An 18,821-nucleotide genomic window follows, 5' to 3' on the forward strand; every position below is an offset into this window, starting at 1 on the left:
AACAACCAACCATGTCAGAGGAGATTGGTTCTAAAAGTATACACTGATGAGTAATCCTTTGGAAAATAACTACAGAATAAAAGTTATACTTGGTGAAATCAACAGCATATTTTCTATTTGCTTTTTAGATCATGTTCTAAGAGTGATCTGTATACCCTAACCTGACAGTTTATTATTGATAGGAGCCTCTGGGAATGAACACAGTTTGATACAACTTTAATTGCTATTGCTCAATGCTAGGGGTCATGGGAGTTACAGTTTTACAAAATCTTTAGCCTTCTCTGCCAAAAGGTGCCAGTACATCACCAAACTACAACTCCCATAATTCCATACTTTGAGACAAAGCAGTTAGAGTGGGGTCAAACTGCATTCATTCTAGATGCACCCACTGTCTGCAATTGCTTATAGCATGAGTCTCAAATTACACTAATATTGTAAAACGGTTGAAAATAGTCATTAGTTCTAGGCAGCTTCTCTTATGGTTCTGATTTCTCCAGATTGTGTGTTCTGCTAGTGGTTATCTGTACTTCCCCTTTCATAAACTGCAGATAATAATCCTAATCCTATGATGAGCCCCTCTGCTGGCAAACCAGGGCAAAGTCATGACCTGCACTTTGCTGTGCGGCTGGCAGTTTGAGCTGATCCTGGGTGTTGAGCCAGATCATTGTGGGGCTGCTGTGTGTGACACAGAATTTGTATGGGCCTGGAGTGGGGACATCTAATCTTCACGGCAAGCATGAAAGTATATTTGTTGTTACAATAATCCTGTACAGGCACAAAATTATGTGGTGGAAAGTATATTCAGAAGAGGGTTGCCAATTAGCATGTAGCAGTGCAGCAGTGCAGGATCGATCTACCCTATTTCCCTGAAAATAAGACATCCCCAGAAAACAAGATCTAGTAGAGGTTTTGGTGAATCACCAAATATAAGACACCCCCAAAAATATGACCTAGGAGGAGGGAGCCACCGTCACTGAGGAAGGCATGTGCGGCGTGAAGGAGGAGGGAAAGGCTCGGGCTGTGGCGCAGGCTGGAGAGCAGCTGCAATGAATCACTGCAGGAGGTCATGAGTTCGAGGCCCGCTCGGAGCCTATGTTTGTCTTGTCTTTGTTCTATGTTAAAAGGCATTGAATGTTTGCCTATATGTGTAATGTGATCCGCCCTGAGTCCCCTTCGGGGTGAGAAGGGTGGAATATAAATGCTGTAAATAAATAAAAATAAAATAAAAAGGCGCATGCCTTTCCCTCCTCCTCCTCCTTGCATGCGCCTTCCTCGATGGCAGTGGCTCCCTCCTCCTCCTCGCGTATGCCTTTCCCTCCTTCTCTTTTGCACCGTATGTGCCTTCTTGGCGGAGGAGGAGGGAGCAAAATAAGACATCCCCTGAAAATAAGACCTAGTGTGTCTTTGGAAGCAAAAAATTAATATAAGACACTGTCTTATTTTCGGGGAAACATTGTAGTCTCCTAAAAAGACAATGGGATTTTGGGCAGTGTTTAGATCAAGGGAAGTCATGGTGCCCCTCTATTCTGCTTTGGCTAGACCTCACCTATAATACTGTGTTCAATTCTGGGCGCCACAATTTAAGAGGGATATTTGCAAGCTGGAACATGTCCAGAGGAGGGCAACTAAAATGATCAAAGGTCTGGAGATCATGCCCTATGAGGAGCGGCTTAAAGAACTGGATATGATCAGCTTGCAGAAGAGAAGGTTGAGAGGCGGCATGATCACCATGTTTAAATATCTAAAAGGCTGCCATAAGGAAGAGGGAGCAGGCTTGTTTCTGCTGCCCTGGAGACTAGGACTCAGAGCAATGGGTTAAAATTACAGGAAAGGAGATTCCACCTGAACATTAAGAAGAACTTCCAAACTGTCAGAGCTGTTCAACAGTGGAACTTTCTGCTTTGGAGTGTGGTGGAGGCTCATTCTATTAAGGCTTTTAAACAGAGGCCGGATGGCCATCTATGGGGGGTGCTTTGATTGTGCTTTTTCTGCATGGCAGGGAGTTGGACTGCATGGCCCATGCGGTCTTTTTCAACCCTTTGATTATATGATTCTGCTTCCTTTGGCTATAACTGTGCAGTATAACATCAATGATAAGGTGTATTTTGTACCTTTCAAGGGTCAACAGTATTGAAACATAGCATGCTACAGTCTGTATATTTAGTTCAATATCACCAGTTCTGTTGTGGAACAGCAGTAAATGGGCTTTGGTTTACTAGGATTTCAGTCAGGTTTTTTTGTTGCCTGAACTTGATTTGCTTTTTATTGGAGATGTCTGAATTTGAACCTAAGACCTTATGGATGTAAAACATGTGCTTTGCTAGTGAGTTATGACTCCTTCTCACTTGTTCTCCTGCAAAGGAAGGTAGCACCAGGAAATAAATACATTTAACAATATACAATGCAACCGCCTTATACACAGATTTAATATCTATGGTTTCACTTACTCAAACTCCAAAAATATTCCCTCTTGGAAGTATTTGCAGGGCTCTCTAAGCTCTCAGGTGCTGTTCTTTCATACAGTTCTAACACAAATATTGTCAAAATATAGAGTTCACTATTATCCACAATTTCAGGGATCCATATGGAGACTTGAAGCATTTCTCTCATGGATACAATCATTATACTGTAGTGTGGTGAGCACCAGCCTTTATTTCCTAATTGCCAAGTGCCATTAACTATGTTCAGACCATCCATCCTTGCACTTCTTTAAGTGTCCACACTTCTGATATTTGCATACTGTTCTCCTAACCCTTCACCCGACATCCCTTGGGCTCTCACCTTCTTACATCCACCCTCCCTTCCTCCCCAGTCACTGCTTAACCAAGCTATAAAACTGTTTACGTAAATTATGCACCATAAATCACCGCTCTGTAGCTCTTTAATTATTTGGTTGCTCTTTGCTGATCGCCTTCCAATTTGTCAATCTTCTGGGTAACAAGACATAGTGTGTGTATTGCAGTGCTCCACACTGGTTTGTGTCACAGGATAGAAAAGAATTCTGTCGTTGAGGGTCAAAGGCAGCATTAAATTGACATTGGTTCATGCTTGGGATTTCATCAGGCCTTCCTTCATGCATAGCTAGTAATTAAATGTCTAAATCTTAATGTTTCCTCCCATAATTTCCAAGCTGTATGATCTGTGCCTGTAACCAAGAGGACCACATGGTGGTGATCTCATAAGATTCAGACAAAAAAATGAATCTAAAGGGCCATTTCCTGACCTATTTATTTATAAGAACTTCTGAAATAAACTGTGAAGGAAAAAAAAACACAGTTAAAGGGATTTAATCTGTAAGATTTAGGCTTTGCCTGCCGGCTCTGTGTGAACCTTAGACACAAATAAATTCTCTTAGATTGAGGATCAATTTAGAAAAGTAATTGTAAATCAAGGTCCACCAATTCTCCTTATATTGAGGAAAATAATAAATTAGTGCTTCTGAAAGACTAAAACAGTCAGACACTGACAGAAGAGATGCAAGTATCTTCATCATTATTTCACTTTCACCCCAAATTATGTGAGTGTTGATTGGGTAAAGAGATAGAATCTCACACCCTCTTGCAATCTGTGTTAAGGGTATGGGCTGAGTGCTACTCTACTGCTGATTGATGAAGAGAAGAAAAAGAGAGTGATCTCCTATCCATCAAAGACATTTTCCTTCCCTTAACTTCTCTGCCAACTGCAGCAGAGACAGGAATGCAAAGGCATTCTCTATATACTGCATTTTTATTAGCTATAGCGTTTGTAATGGTCACAGTATGATAAAGTGATGTTCACTGAGAATCTTTAAAACCTTCACCAATGGAAATTGATGGATACCATCCCATGTGTTTATTTACTTATTTAATTTGTTTTTCATTGCCTTTCAGCCTGCTAGAATTTCTGTGGCAGCAATATTCTACCGATTAGAACCTTATTTAAAAACAAGCCAAAATATATATTTAAAAGTTTTAAAAAATATGCATAGTTTAAAAAAGTGCCAAAGTCCATCCCTGATGTTCAGATCCAAAGGCTTTATAAAACAGTATGGTCGTAGATGTCTTCTAGAAGCTAAAAAGGACACTCATAAGGGGATTTCTACAACCAAGGTGCGTTACATAAAAAGGACTGTCTTGTGTGCTCTCCAGTCAGGTCTTCCAAAACACATACCAGGCTCACTGTCCTCCTCCTGGGCAGACCAATCTGGAAGCAGACAGTCCTTCAGATATCCTAGTTTCAAGCCATTTAGGACTTTGTATGGCAAAACCAGCATCTTGGGTTGAGCTCAGAAACATTTTGGAACCCACTAGTGTGTATTCATTGCAGAATATTTAGCAATAACTTTAATGTGCAGGGAGACATTCCTTATTATTGCCCGTATTCGAGGTTCCCCATTCCCATGCCTCTAGAATGCCTCCTTTGAGTCATACTTAACCTCTTATTCTCAGCACTGCTCATGGAAGTAGATGTAGTCTGCATCTCCCTTCTTGGTTTTAACAGCCACTTGCTTTGGAGATCCTTCAGGTGTAAGCTCACTATCCTATTGTTGTAAGAGCTATCAAGGGCCTGATTTCTATTCCAAACATAGGCTCAGCACCTGGGTAGCTCCCCTAATATGGATAATCTGCTTATATTTGTTGGAATTTAGAAGCCAGCTGCCATTAAAACTGAGGATGGAATCACCACTCCAAAACACCGAAGCCAATAGTGTTGCCCAAAAATAATTGCAGACTTCTCCCAAGATGGTCTAATACAGTGGTTTCCAACCTTTGGGCCTCCAGGTGTTTTGGACTTCAGCTCCCACAGATTTCTGGGAATTGAAGTCCAAAACACCTGGAGACTCAAAGGTTGGGAACCACTGATCTAATATAATGTGCTGTGATGCGTCTGGATTTTAATTCCTAACACAAGCTATAAGTTTTCAGCAATCAGGTATCTCTGGAATTACCTCAGCATAGAAAAAAATCTTTCTTTGGTACCTCTAGAGTGCTTCCAGATGAGCATCCAGATGAGGGTTATACTCTGCATTCATATTGCCTCGTTCTTGGACGTCTAGAAAAGTCTAGCCATCAGTGTCTTCTATGTGTACCCCTCTTGAGTTTTCCTTTACTTTATTCTACCTTTTTTCTATCCAGAGAAAATTTGTTATGGCAGTACAATAGATTTTAATGATGAGCAGAAAGATCACTAAAACTTCTGTACACCTGGCCTATATATTTCATCCATATATGACTTTCTCCATACATATGTTGCTTTAAATTGTTTTTCCACTTTAAACATCATTAATTAGTCCAAACCTGTTCTTTGTTTCCTGTTCAGTTTCTATTTTTAAGTGATGCCAATTCAAATGAATAATACAGGACACTTTGCCTTACAGAAAAACTGATCATACTGTAGATTTGGATACCCCCTGCATGAAGGAAGAGCCTTTATAAAATAATTAGCAATATTTTTTTGGAATTATTTTTAGGAAAAAGTCAATAGACAACTTGGCAAAGAGTAAGGCCACTGGAAAAATCTGCCCTCTCTACTGTAATCTCATTGTTGTAAGGACCTAATAGTAACTAACTACACTCCTGCTCAGGTTTCTGGCAGAAGACAGGGTACTGCCAGTTATCAGCTATGCAGACCATGTGCCACCTTTACTACATCCATTTAACTTCATATCTTTTTTATGGAGTCATAGAAAATGATGTCACAATAAACAACCAAATAACAGTGACATGGCATTTGAATAGGCAACTATAAAGTAGTTCTGGTTTATAACAGGTTTGCACGTTTCTGTAACAAAACTCAGAACTGGAAATGTCTGAGGCAATCAACACTGAAAGTGATGTCTGAACTAAGTTCATGTTTTGCTAGCGACTGTATGTTTAGTTTTAGTCAAAAAAAGCACTCAATGCAGCACTAGGAAGTTGCTTCCAGACATGGACGTCTGGCAAACAGCTTGCAACCTGCAACTCCAAGTGGTTTTAATTGTTAATTTCAAAAGTACTGTTTACTGCAATGTATATAATCTTTCTGACACTTATGTTCTACAAATATCAGTACATGATTTCACCCAGAAGCATTTTTGTATTTTTACAAGTCACAATGAGTAGAACTATTTCCAAATAATTTGCAGGATAAAAGTATTAAAAGTTTCCATACACTACAATATGTTTGAGAAAAGACTAGTGAAAACAGGTAGGGTTTTTTTCCCCCCTCACCAAATCAAAGAATACTCTCAAATGCTACACTTGGCCCCAGCATGGCTTTTGGGGTGGCTGGGGGTGGGAAAGCACAGTCTGCATTAGGCATGGGCAAACTTCGGCCCTCCGGGTGTTTTGGACTTCAACTCCCACCATTCCTAACAACCTCAGGCCCCTTCCTTTCCCCCCTCAGCCGCTTAAGCGGCTGAGGGGGGAAAGGAAAGGGCCTGAGGCTGTTAGGAATGGTGGGAGTTGAAGTCCAAAACACCTGGAAGGCCAAGGTTTGCCCATGCCTCGTCCCAATATATTCCTCCTTCCAGATTGATTGCTTTCCTTATTCACAGTACTTCCATCTTATCTGGCTTTTTAACTTGTTTGCCATCGCTCATCCACTGTATGTCCATCCATCCCAACCAAAACTGTCTCCAGAATTTAACATATTTCCTAGGATGATTATATAGAAGCACGATAAAGTGTAGAGCTGAGTGTCATCCACATATTGATGGTATTTCAGTTTAAAACCTCTGAATGGTGGAAACTCTTAAAATTGGAGCTGGTGTTAGCCTACTTATGCAAAAGGCCATAGGGAGGTTGGCAAATAATTTGGAATACAAGAGAAGACACACCTGAAGGCTAGAATCAGTGCTTGTCCTGACTGAGAAGGCCAATGACTTAATTCTGTGATATGAGCAAAGAAAATAAGTGCTGATAGAAAAGGCAGGTTCTGTGATATTCCTGAATAAATGTGTGTGCACTGGTGGCCCTCTAGTGGAGATTCTTGGGCTAAAACCAATAAAGTTATTAGGAAAACTTTGCTGAAATATACTACTAATACAATGTTCCCTCATTTATCTCTGGGTTACATTCCAGGACCACCCGCAATAAGTGAAAATCCGTGAAGTAGGGACATTATATTTATTTTAATATTTTTACATTATTTTAGTAGTTATATACTATTTTAAGTCTTTATCAACCAATCGTGTGTTGATAAATCACCTCCTTCTCCTCCCGTTGCCACTTGGGCTCCTTTTCTCTCCCTTTGGCTTCTCCTTCCTCCCTTCCTTAGGCTGTAAATTGTAAATTTTTATGATTTAGAGTTTATTGAAAAACTGCGAAACAGCTATTCCACGAAAAGTGAACCGCGAAGTAGTGAGGGAACACTGTAACTCTGAATTAAGCTGGCCATTAGTAATAGTAGCAGTAAAATCTACTCACATACATGTTCTTAATCACAGAACAGTATTAATTAACATTGTGGCTTAAAAACTAGGGCTGTGCACCTGATTCAGCCTGATTCCAAAGACATTTGAGTCAGTTCAGACCAGTATGTAGGTAAAGGTTTTCCCCTGACATTAAATCTAGTCAAGTCCGAATCTGGGGGTTGGTGCTCATCTCCATTTCTAAGTCAAAGAGCTGGTGTTGTTCGTAGACACCTCCAAGATCATGTGGCCGGCATGACTGCATGGAGCGCCGTTACTTTCCCGCTGGAACAGTACCTATTGATCTACTCACATTTGCATGTTTTCGAACTGCTAGGTTGGCAGAAGCTGGGGCTAATAGCAGGAGCTTGCCCTGCTCCCTGGATTCGAACTGCCAACTTTTCAGTCAACTAGTTCACCAGCTCAGCGGTTTAACTCATTGTGCCACTGGGGGCTCCCAGTATGAATCAAATCAGATTGGCAACATGTGGCTGTAGAGAGAAATGGCACAATAGAAAGCATACAATCTGGATATAGCATAAAAAAGTGAGGAAAACCATCAGTGTGTTCATAACGTAACCATGTAAGAATGGTGTGATGGTGTATTGTGTGTTGTGCGTGTGTGTGTAGAGGGGCCAGGGCTGGCCTTTACTAATTGATAGCTTTAACCTAAAATGAGACATGACTCTTATAAGCACTATGCAGTTAACAGTATTTATGGGAAAGGAATAGTGTGAGGTCACAAAAGTTATATTGTCAAGTATCTCCTGCATATTTTTGTTCATCTGTGAGAGTTGGCTGTTAGGAGCTGATCACCTAAAGTTGTTACCAGAAGCGACTTGCAGTTTCTCAAGTTGCTTCTAACACGGAAAAAACCCCTAAAGGTGTTGTGAGGCTTTTGGCTGTTATTGTAATCTGGATTTATACTCACTGGGTCTTTCTCTTTTAATTTTTCAAGTTTTTACCTTGCTGACTAAACTTTCATTTGCCTTTATTGTTAATGCGAGTAGTTATCTGTTCTTGAGTTTATGTGTGAAATAGGTAGTAAAGGTTTCCCCTGATGTTAAGTCCAGTCGTGTCCAACTCTGGGGGTTGGTGCTCATCTCCATTTCTAAGCTGAAGAGCCAGCGTTGTCTGTAGACACCTCCAAGGTCATGTGGCTGGCATGACTGCATGGAGCGCCGTTACCTTCCCACCGGAGCGGTACCTATTGATCTACTCACATTGGCATGTTTTCAAACTGCTAGGTTGGTAGAAACTGGAGCAACAGCGGGCGCTCACTCCGCTCCCGGGGTTTGAACCTGGGACCTTTAGTCTGCAAGTTCAGCAGCTCAGTGCTTTAACACACTTCACCCTGTAGTGAAACCTAAACTCCTCCTCCAATCCCAATTGCCCTTATTTGTGGTTAGGTGTTTGATTTGTTTTCTCAGTTTGATTTAACCACAACAACAACAACAGCAGCAGCAGCAGAAGCAGCAGCAGCAGCAGGAGCAGCAGCAGCAACATCAATTCTACTGCATGCTTAAATATTTTATTGTAGAAGGCAGTAACAGAAGTGGACAGGCAGTTATACAGAAAAAAAGTCAAGAAGTCTCAAATCACAACAGAAAATGACTGGGGATTACTTTCAAATGGAAGAGATCTCACAGTAAAATGCCATGGCATTGTAGTACCAGAAGTCTGATCAAACACCTGAAATGATAGCAAGTTATGGCCTTGCAACAGTTTTCAGGAGATCTGCCAGGCATCTGACCGGATTCAGCACAGGAAAGGGACCCTGTGTCTGTCCCCAGAGGAGATGTTTACTGGTAATAAGGGACTCCTTCCTGAGAGGAACAGAAGTGGTGATTTGCAAATGTGACAGGATATCTCAAGAAGTATGCTGTCTTCCTGGGGCAAAAATCCACCATGTGACTGACCAGCTGATAAGACTCATCAGTCCCACTAATCATTCCCCTCTCCTGCTGGTTCATGTGGGAACCAATGATGCTGCAAGGCATCATCTACAAAAGATCAGAAGGGATTTTAAAGTTCTGAGTAGAAAGCTAAAGGATTGTAATGTGCAGGTAGTCTTTTCATCTCTTCTCTCAGTTGAATGATGCAGCCCAGGAAGGGCAAGAAAAATAGCAGAGGTGAACAACTGGCCTCGCAATGGTGTAGTCAACAACCATTTGGCTTCCTAGATCAGTGGTTCTCAACCTGTGGGTCCCCAGATGTTTTGGCCTTCAACTCCCAGAAATCCTAACAGCTGGTAAACTGGCTGGGATTTCTGGGAGTTGTAGGCCAAAACACCTGGGCACCCACAGGTTGAGAATTACTGTTGTAGACCATAGTCTGCTTTTCCAGGAAGATGGTCTTCTGGTACCTCACAGAAGTTCAAAGGAATGTTTTTGCTGAAAGACTCACAAACCGGATCAGGTGGATTTTAAATTAAGTTGTGTGGGGGAGGGTGACAATATTATGTGGGACAGTACTTTGTTAAGGCCTAGACAAAACAGCCCAAAGGCTAAAGAAAGAGTTGGACAAACAGAACAAGTACCAAGCAGTGAGAGAACAGTAATCTCAAATAAGCAGCTAGGGGGAATGTCCCATGGGCTTAGATGTCTCTACACTAATGCACAGAGAATGGGAAATAAACAAGATGAACTGGAACTTTTAGCACAACAAAACAGTCACGATGTAATAGGCATTATCAAAACTTGGTGGGATGAGTCCTGTAATTGGAATGTAGGAATTGAGGGTATAACTTATTTCAGAGAAATAGACTAAATAGGAGAAGGGTGTGGTAATCAGGTTTAGAGTATCTGGATAAAAATTAAGGGAGTGAGAACTGAAAAAGATGTAGTTTTTGGGGTCTACTACAGACCTCCAAGCCAGACTGAAGACCTGGATGAAGCCGTCCTTGAACAGATGAGCAAACATGCAGAAAGAAGAGGTTTAGTTGTAATGTGCTGATCAACATCTTTATTAATGACTTAAATGAAGGCTTAGAGGGTGTTGCAGATGACACCAAATTGGGAGGGATAGCTAATACTCCAGAAGACAGGATCAGAATTCAAAATGACCTCAACAGATTAGAGAGCTGGGCCAATACTAATAAAATGAATTTCAACAAGGAGAAGTGTAGGATACTTCACTTAGGCAGAAAATAAATAAATAATGTTGTTAGTGATTATTCACTATGTGTTATGTATGTGGCGTATATTATTTGCCATAGCACAACAGATTCTAGTGACAGCAGTGGGAATTTCACACATTTCAATTGCAAATTGTGCATTGCAGTTGTGTGCTATGCACTGCAGATCACACACTAAGGCTGTGCATTGTTCATTTCACATGTCACCCAATAATTGATATATATTGCCTATTGTTGCTATTCTGCAAGGGATTGCATAGTGCTGGCATGGCCTATCGTCACATGCAGATATTTATGTTGTGATGAAGCGATGTTGGATTCCAGCCAGTATTTGCTCCTTTCTACTAATGTAGCAGTTACTTCTTAACAGAGAGTGCTTCTCATTTTTGGATATGAATGTGCACACCAATTGAAAAGGAGAGAAACATACTGGGCAAATTTCATTGCATGAAATCATGTAGTGAGTAAGAGAAGAATCATACCAATAACAAGGTGAAATAATCACCAGTTACTTGAAGGCACACACAGATACAAACTCAAAAGTGCCCAAGTGTCTTAAAGACACAAGGGACCTTATCACATTGATGAGGTCTAGTGTTATGATTTGCTAGCCTTCGTGGTGAATCTGGGCAGCACTGGGGCAGCAGCAGGGCAATCCTGGCACCCTGGCCAGCAGCTGATGCTTTGCCATCCCACATTGGACTGTGTCGCCACTCCTGTTGTTCCTAATTGAACCCGGAGCAGCTTCTGTGTTTGTGTCCCCTCATGCTGCCACCCAGTTCACCCATAGAACTCTGCTGGAAGTCACCCTAAGTCATATGATGGCTGGCGTGGGGTTCCATGGGTGAACTGGGGTAGAAGTGTCCTAGGATGCTTCTTCAACCCCATATGATAAGGTGGCAGATTTTGTTTTATGTTGGACGCTAAACAGGGTCTTTCCTGGTGAGCACTTGGATGAAAGACTGTCAATGCATGCCAGGTGCTGTAGGATATATTTCAGAGGAAAGATCTGGCAAAGTCACTTCTGAATAGTCCTTGCCTAAGAAAACCCTATACAATCCATGGGGTTGCATAAGTCAACAGCTGACTTGAAGGCACATGGATACACACACATGCGCGCGCACACAGCAATAGCAAGTTCTCCTTGCCTGAGAAAACACTTTGAAATTCATGGGATTGCAATGCATTGAGAAGTAACCTGAAGGTACATACTTTACTTAATCCTCAGGAAAGCTACTCAGTTGGGCTTTTATTGATTTTCTGAAAACCAGTCTAAAAATGAGTACCAGCCTTGTAAACTTTGTAAACTTTCTCTGCTTCTTTCCAATAAATGGGGTTGGTGTGCTTTGTCAAAGATGGCAACAGCTGGACTTTTAAACAGCTGGAGTTTTAAAATGCTCATGGGTTTTCCAGGTGAAAGCTATAATCATCACATCATCTGCTTAGACCTGGGCCAGAGTCTAGAAATTTAAGAAAATGTTTGCAGGTGGTTCTTCTCCTTTCCTAACCTGTGACATCATGGAGATCACAAAAGCCCACACACTTTTTTGTGGGCTCTTTTGTTACATTAGTATGAATTTGGAAGCTGAAATACACACAAGAGGCAAGAATGATCAGGATGGGTTGAGTGAAAGCAAAGCTTGTTTGGGAACTTAAAGTAATTTTTCTGGATATTGTTTCTAAGGCTACTTTGTGCTAATCAGAAGGCTAATTTAATGAAAAAGATCTGTTTTTTAAACTCTACATTAACTTCAACCATAATATCAGCTGTACTATGTAGTAACCTCATTTAGCTTTAGTTCCAAGCATCCAGAAAGGATTTTCCTTCTTCACCCAAAATGCATCTGACCAATTGAATGTCTATCCAAATGAACCAATGTGTATAGTAGCCTGTTTAGTTATTTAGCTTTCTGTTGTTGAAGGTTTTTATGGCCGGAATCACTGGGTTGCTGTGAGTTTTCTGAGCTGTATGGCCATGTTACAGAAGCATTCTTTCTTGACATTCACCTGCATCTATGGAGACATCGAGGATGCCTGCCATAGATGCAGGTGAAATCTCAGGAAATAATGCTTCTGGAACATGGCCATATAGCCCAGAAAAATCAAAGCAATCCAACTATTGAGATTTCTGTTGCTGGCTCAGGTTTTATATGTTCATCTCTCTGTCTTCATATGAATACAAATTAAATATACCAATTGGAATTTTTATATTGTGTAGCATGGTAACCTTTAATAAACTAGTTATCCGTAACAAGTGGCAATCTATACAATGAAGATGACCAGCTCAGTTCTCTATTTGTGGAGAACCACACATTTCTAGTAAACTGTAGGAGTTTGCTCTTAAACTGTTCCCCTCTGCTTGAAAGGCAGCTGGCTTACAGACATGAGATTATAAACACACGATGGTAAATGGCCTCTTGGTAGATGATCATTTGTATTTTCACCAAGTGTGTGCTTAGAAGTCAAAATGTTCACTGAACTTGGAAGAGCAGAATAAGAGAGACAACATTAGAGCTAGACATAGATAACAGTTCTCCCCTAGAAAGCAAGTTGAGGGCCCCTGAAGGGCAAACCACACCTGGTTCACCTTTGTCTTTGATAAGCAGATGTTGCAGGGTTTTGTACTGTTGCCCAAGGGTGCCTCTATACCAGGCATGGGCAAACTTCAGCTCTCCAGGTGTTTTGGACTACAATTCCCACAATTCCTAACAGCCTATTGGGGGAATTGTGGAAGTTGCAGTCCAAAACACCCGGACGGCTGAAGTTTGTCCATGCCTGCTCTATACTGTAGAATTAATGCAATTTGATACCACTTCAACTGCCATGGCTCAATGCCCTCAAATCCTGGGAGCTGTAGTTTTACAAGGTCTTTAAGCTTGTCAAACTGCATTAATTCTACAGTGTAGGTGCAACCAGTGACTTGTTACCTGAATAAGGTTAGGATAGACAGATCACCTTCAGGATGTGATCTAAAGCAGTGGTTCCCAACCTTCTTTTGACCAGGGACCACTCTCCAACATTAGTACCAAAAGGGTTACAAATAAATTTTTGGTCAATTTTAGATTCGGCTTGGTGATTTGGGGTGCTGATTCAGAAAACTGCACTGGATAGACCACATCAACTCTAGTGTTTGATACAGAACATATGCCATCCAGTAGTTGCCATCTGCTTGCCCACAGAAAACCATATTTAATAATCTAGAGCTGATGTGGTCTATCCAATGCAATGGTCAGCTCTGTGGAAAGGAGAGGAAATAAAATTAATAAAAGAAATAAAGAGGAAGGAGGTTCATGGACCAGATTTTCATTCTTGCGGCCCACTACTGGGCCATGGCCCACTGGTTGAGAACCATTGATCTAAAGCCAATTAAAATACAATCCCAGTGGTGTTAAACTGTAGTAATTCTATCATGTAGATATAGGAGCCCCCAGTGGTGCAGGGGATTAAACCCTTGTGCCGACAGGACTGCTGACCAACAGGTTGGCAGTTTGAATCTGGGGAGAGCAGGTAAGCTCCTTTTGTCAGCTCCAGCTTCCATGGGGAGACATGAGAGAAGCCTCCCAAAAGGATGGTAAAACATCAAACATCCGGGTGTCCCTTGGGCAATGTCCTTGCAGACAGCCAATTCTCTCACACCAGAAGCGACTTGCAGTTTCTCAAGTTGCTCCTGATATCCACACACAAAAAATAGTGTAGATAGATATACCCTCAATAACAGTTCCCATGTTTAAAAATCGCTTTATTTGAAGTAATCTCAGGGTGCATCTACACTGTAGAATTAACACATTGAGGCCTGGCGGTTAAAGTGATGTCAAACTGCATTCATTCTGCAGCGTAGATCCTAAAATGCAGCCTCAAAGGCCAAGGGACACAATTCCTTTGCCCCAGGGAAGACTCCAAACTAGACTCCCCTTAGCTTCATAATCTCCCCTTCTCTCAGCCTTCTCCTTGCCCCCAAATATGAATGAGCTTTGGGGGAGACTCCCCCCAATATCTGCCTGCTTGCCTCTGACCGCCAAGAGGAGTCACCAGAGGGTTAAGCTATCAGCTCTATCATGTTAAACAGGTGTCAAAGGCGCCTCCATAGATCTGCAGATTGAAATCAAACCCTTCGCCGTATAAAAAGATAAATTACCCAGGCGATTCCCGCCTCGTCCCACTCATCAGGCCAGCGCCAGACGGCAAGCATTTTTTTTTATAAAATGTGCTAACGACCTAATCAAGCAATCAAGTCGGAGAAGATTGCAGAGTGACCCCCGAGCATCCATCTGCCAGCCAGGCCCCACCATTCATTTCCATCCCTATGGAGACATAGGCTGCTTCCCCTGGAAAGGGAATGGTGGGCCAGAACTGAAGGAGGTTTTTTTATTTTTAAAAAAGGATTCCTAAACAAATTAACACCCAATTTTCCAGCCTAATTAGTTAAATGAGAAAAAGCCGGTGGCGTGACTGCGTGGGCCTGTGGCACCGCCAAAGGGAGGAGGCGCCGCGAGCGGGAACTTCGACGTGGCATTAATTAGCGCGGGTCAATGGCGCCCATCCCTTGGGAGCAGCCGCTTTAATTTCCCGTGATATTTCAGTGCCTCAGGCCCATCGATTCAAACTGAAATTAACTTATTTTTCAATCAGGCCTAGGCTGCCCCTGGGGCTGACTCTTCCTTTGCCTCCTCCTGAATAGGCCGCGAGCAATTTTTCATCTCCAAGCTGATGCCTTTTCTGAGGAGAGGAGAGGAGAGAAGGGGAGAGAGTGACAAGAGCAATGGGAAATGGGAGACAAAATGGGCAAAAGGCAGGCAGACAGCCAGGCTGGCTAATAGATTTCTGTTGGGCTCTAGGGATGTGCCGGACTGGTGTGGGCTTCCTGAAGGGCAGGCGAGGCCTAGTAAGACCTCATCTGCATTGATCATTTAATGTACTTCGAATCTAGCTTAAAACTGCAGCAGCTAGGCAACAACCTCCCACAAAACTGCAAAATAAAGGCCACAAAAGCTATGAAAATGAACAAAATCTGGCTACCAGTATTAAAAAAACTCTAAAATCAGGACAGTAAATAAAGAACAACACTCTGAAAACAGAGGAATTCCAGACATGAGACAATCAGAGCCAGCTAACACCTCCCAACAAAGAATTCCCCCAGGCAGGAATCAGCCAGGCCTTGGGGCTGCAAGGCTTTTCAATGCTAATCAAGGTGATTAATTGCAACATTCACACTTGCCTCCAACAGGCAAGAGTTCTTTCTCCCACCCTGGACCTTCCACAGATATATAAACCTCACTGGTTTCCAGTATACCTTACAACCTCTGAGGATGCCTGCCATAGATGTGGGCGAAATATCAGGAGAGAACATGGCCATACAGCCTGGAAAACTCACAGCAAAATAAAAGCCCTTAATGTGCATCAGTGCTCTGTGGTCTATGGCCTCAAAGTGGGTCCAGGATTTTCTGTGTAAATCATTTGCACAGCAAAACCACTTTCTCCAATACCGTTTTGAAACTGCATCAATTGTTCAGCACAGACTGTGACAGAGCAGGGGTGATGGGGCTAAGTCTCCTCCCTGTAGTCTGGATTGAACAAGCCCTCCTCATCACATTGTAACCACTGTTATCACATTGTATCCCCGGTTTCCCTCTCCCCCTTTGCAACGCAGCTGCCCATTAAATAATGGAAGAGAGAATCCCAGGAGTGAAAGCCAAAAGCCACTAGCACAGGAAGACCCTAATGGGGAATTAATTCTAGTCCTGCAACTGAGCCGTCAAGTGCTGGTCCCTACTAGCACTTTGGGGAGAAGGAAAGCAAAAACGCAGGTCACAACCTGGAGGTGGAAAAAGGCTAAAAGGATAATTGGAACTGCTTGAAATTGTGTATTCAGTATCTCACTTTTCAGAGAATCCCATCCAGGCTTCCTAACTTCACACACCTGTGTATACAAGGGATGTGTCCATCTGGGTTCAACCCCAAACCCCTTCGAAATTTTTCAGAAAAGCTTAAACATGGATATAGAACGATACATTTTTCTCTTTTTGTGTGTGCGATGTGTTTGTTGACACGGGCAAGGACATATTGGACAGGCGAAAACTTCAGAACTTCATAGAGATTCATTAGGCATCATTTTATAACTCCATTAATTTATAAATTGATTTTTAAATTAATGCCAAAATACTCTTCTAACTTAGCTTTAAACAAATTAAAATGCTAGTACTAATTTCAGAAAACAAAGTAAGGCATTTTAACTCTTCTAAATTATAATTTGTTCTAAAAAAAACCTATTCATCATTTTCATTTTTACTTTTCATGGACAGTGATTGGCAATTCTGCTTAAGGACGTCCTTCGTACGAAATCATTCTTAGTGCTTTTAATTTTTTTTCTTTCAAGTGATTGTTCCAGTGAATTGGACCTTTACCTTTCCAATGTATAATAGTTAGTGCTACTAAGTAGTGGCACCCATCCTGCACATTCATAAAAAGCATGTTCCCAACTGCGTTGTCAAAGGCTTTTATGGCCAGAATCATTGGGTTGCTGTGAGTTTTCTGGGCTGTATAGCCATGTTCCAAAAGCATTCATGTTCCAGAATGTTTCTGGAACATGGCCATATGGCTTGCAAAACTCACAGGAACCTATGTTCCCAACTCTATGGAAAATGAATTGCTGTTAGTTTACAGGGCAAATGCAATAATCTACTGGTATTGGCATCCTTCTGTTTAGAAACAACCCTTCTAATTGTAACCCCATATTAGCATATAGTCTGTAATGATTTCACAGTATTGGCTTTACTTAATGACATTTCTTTTTGCAGGTTTGGTTCCAGAATCGAAGGGCCAAATGGCGGAAGAGGGAGAAATGCTGGGGCAGGAGCAGTGTAATGGCAGAATATGGGCTTTATGGTGCAATGGTACGTCACTCCATCCCACTGCCAGAATCCATCCTCAAATCAGCCAAGGATGGCATAATGGAATCCTGCGCTCCTTGGCTGTTGGGTAAGATATCAGCCTTGGGAACAGATCTGTTTTGTTTAGCCTCTTTTCTGGGAGAAAGGAAGGAGCAATTGGGTCAAGGACATATATAAATCGGGGTGGGCAAACTGAGGCCTGTTGTTTATTGTACTGCAGTTCCCATCCATTCATTCCACCATGGTCAGTGATGAGGGTGGTGGGAACTTCAGTCCAAAGCATCTGTAGGGCCATGACTTGCATACTCCTGATAGAGTTAAACATTAACCATATTGTTGCAGGCATGAACCATGCCTATAGTTTCCTCACAGAATCTATTTTCTCAGAGATAATTGAGTTACTCTGTTTCAGAATAAAAAGGAAAGTGTGGGGGGAAATATAGTAGCAATTTGAAGACTAAGGACCTCATCACATGGGGCTAAAATCGGCGACATGCGCCAATTTTAGCCCAGGTCATCCACGGAGCTGGCTGGCTCCCATCAGACGATGCCTGCGCAGCTCTGTCGGTAAAGGAGGCCAGAACCAGGCCTGTAGTGTGTGTGTGGGAGGGGGGTTAGGGGTTCAACCCCCCCCCAAAATTTCAGGTTTTTAAAAAAACCTGGTTTACTCATGAATTTTAATTGGTTAACCAAATCCCCATGCTAAGTCTATGAGACGTAAAACATTAAGAGTCCCTCCAGGCACTACCTCAAGCAGATATTGACAGGTCTGAACCCGGGGAATGGGAGGGTCAGAGGATCAACCCCCCCCCCCCGAAATTTTCAAAACCCCTCCCGAAATTTTTTTTTTGCCGCTGCCAGGGCAACAAGGGAGGGCTTCTGTGTTGCTGTAGAATCAATGGGGTGAAGCCGTGCACTACATGTGTGCTCAACGCTTCCCCCATGTGATTACCCTCACCTGAATCCAGGTGATGCGGGGCGTGGAGTACCAGATTCCCCATGCCGCTTGACAAAGTGGATTGCCGGCGACCATGTGACAAGGTTCTAAGTGATTTATTTTAGTATGAGCTTTTATTTACTTTCATCAATATAGCTAAAGAAGTGGGCTGAAATTCATGAAAGCTCATGCTAAACTAAATCAGTTTATCCTCAGAGTGCCTTCTCCATCCTTTCCATTTCAAAAATACAAAAAAGGTTCTCTCTCAGGATTTCAAGGCTCAAAGCTTTGGAATTCTAAGATCTGCATTTTAGGAATAAGCTCTTAGGATTCTTAGCCAGAATTTTCTAGTGTTTCACCAAACTATAAACCCCAGTATTTCATAGGATGCATGCACAACACCAGTTAAAATAGTATAATTCTGCTATAATTATGTGGTGTGAAAGGACCCTAGGATTCAACCAGAACAGCTACTCAGTTGTTCAGAGTATT

At 42.0% G+C, this 18,821-nt stretch overlaps 1 protein-coding gene across 3 annotated transcripts in view; it reads left to right on the top strand.

The window, feature by feature from the left end:
• Positions 1 to 18,821, top strand: part of vsx2 (visual system homeobox 2) — a 37,951-nt gene that overhangs the window by 14,919 nt on the left and 4,211 nt on the right. For 2 of the 3 annotated variants that reach the window (XM_008125320.2, XM_003214453.3), the window contains exon 4: positions 17,300 to 17,480. In XM_008125320.2, coding sequence (XP_008123527.2) covers positions 17,300 to 17,480 — 181 coding nt within the window. The remainder of the gene's footprint in view (positions 1 to 17,299; positions 17,481 to 18,821) is intronic. The other variant, XM_062968307.1, reaches the window with a different exon arrangement.

The sequence above is a fragment of the Anolis carolinensis genome, chromosome 1 (genome assembly GCF_035594765.1).
Source record: "Anolis carolinensis isolate JA03-04 chromosome 1, rAnoCar3.1.pri, whole genome shotgun sequence".
Classification (NCBI taxonomy): Eukaryota; Metazoa; Chordata; class Lepidosauria; order Squamata; family Dactyloidae; genus Anolis; species Anolis carolinensis.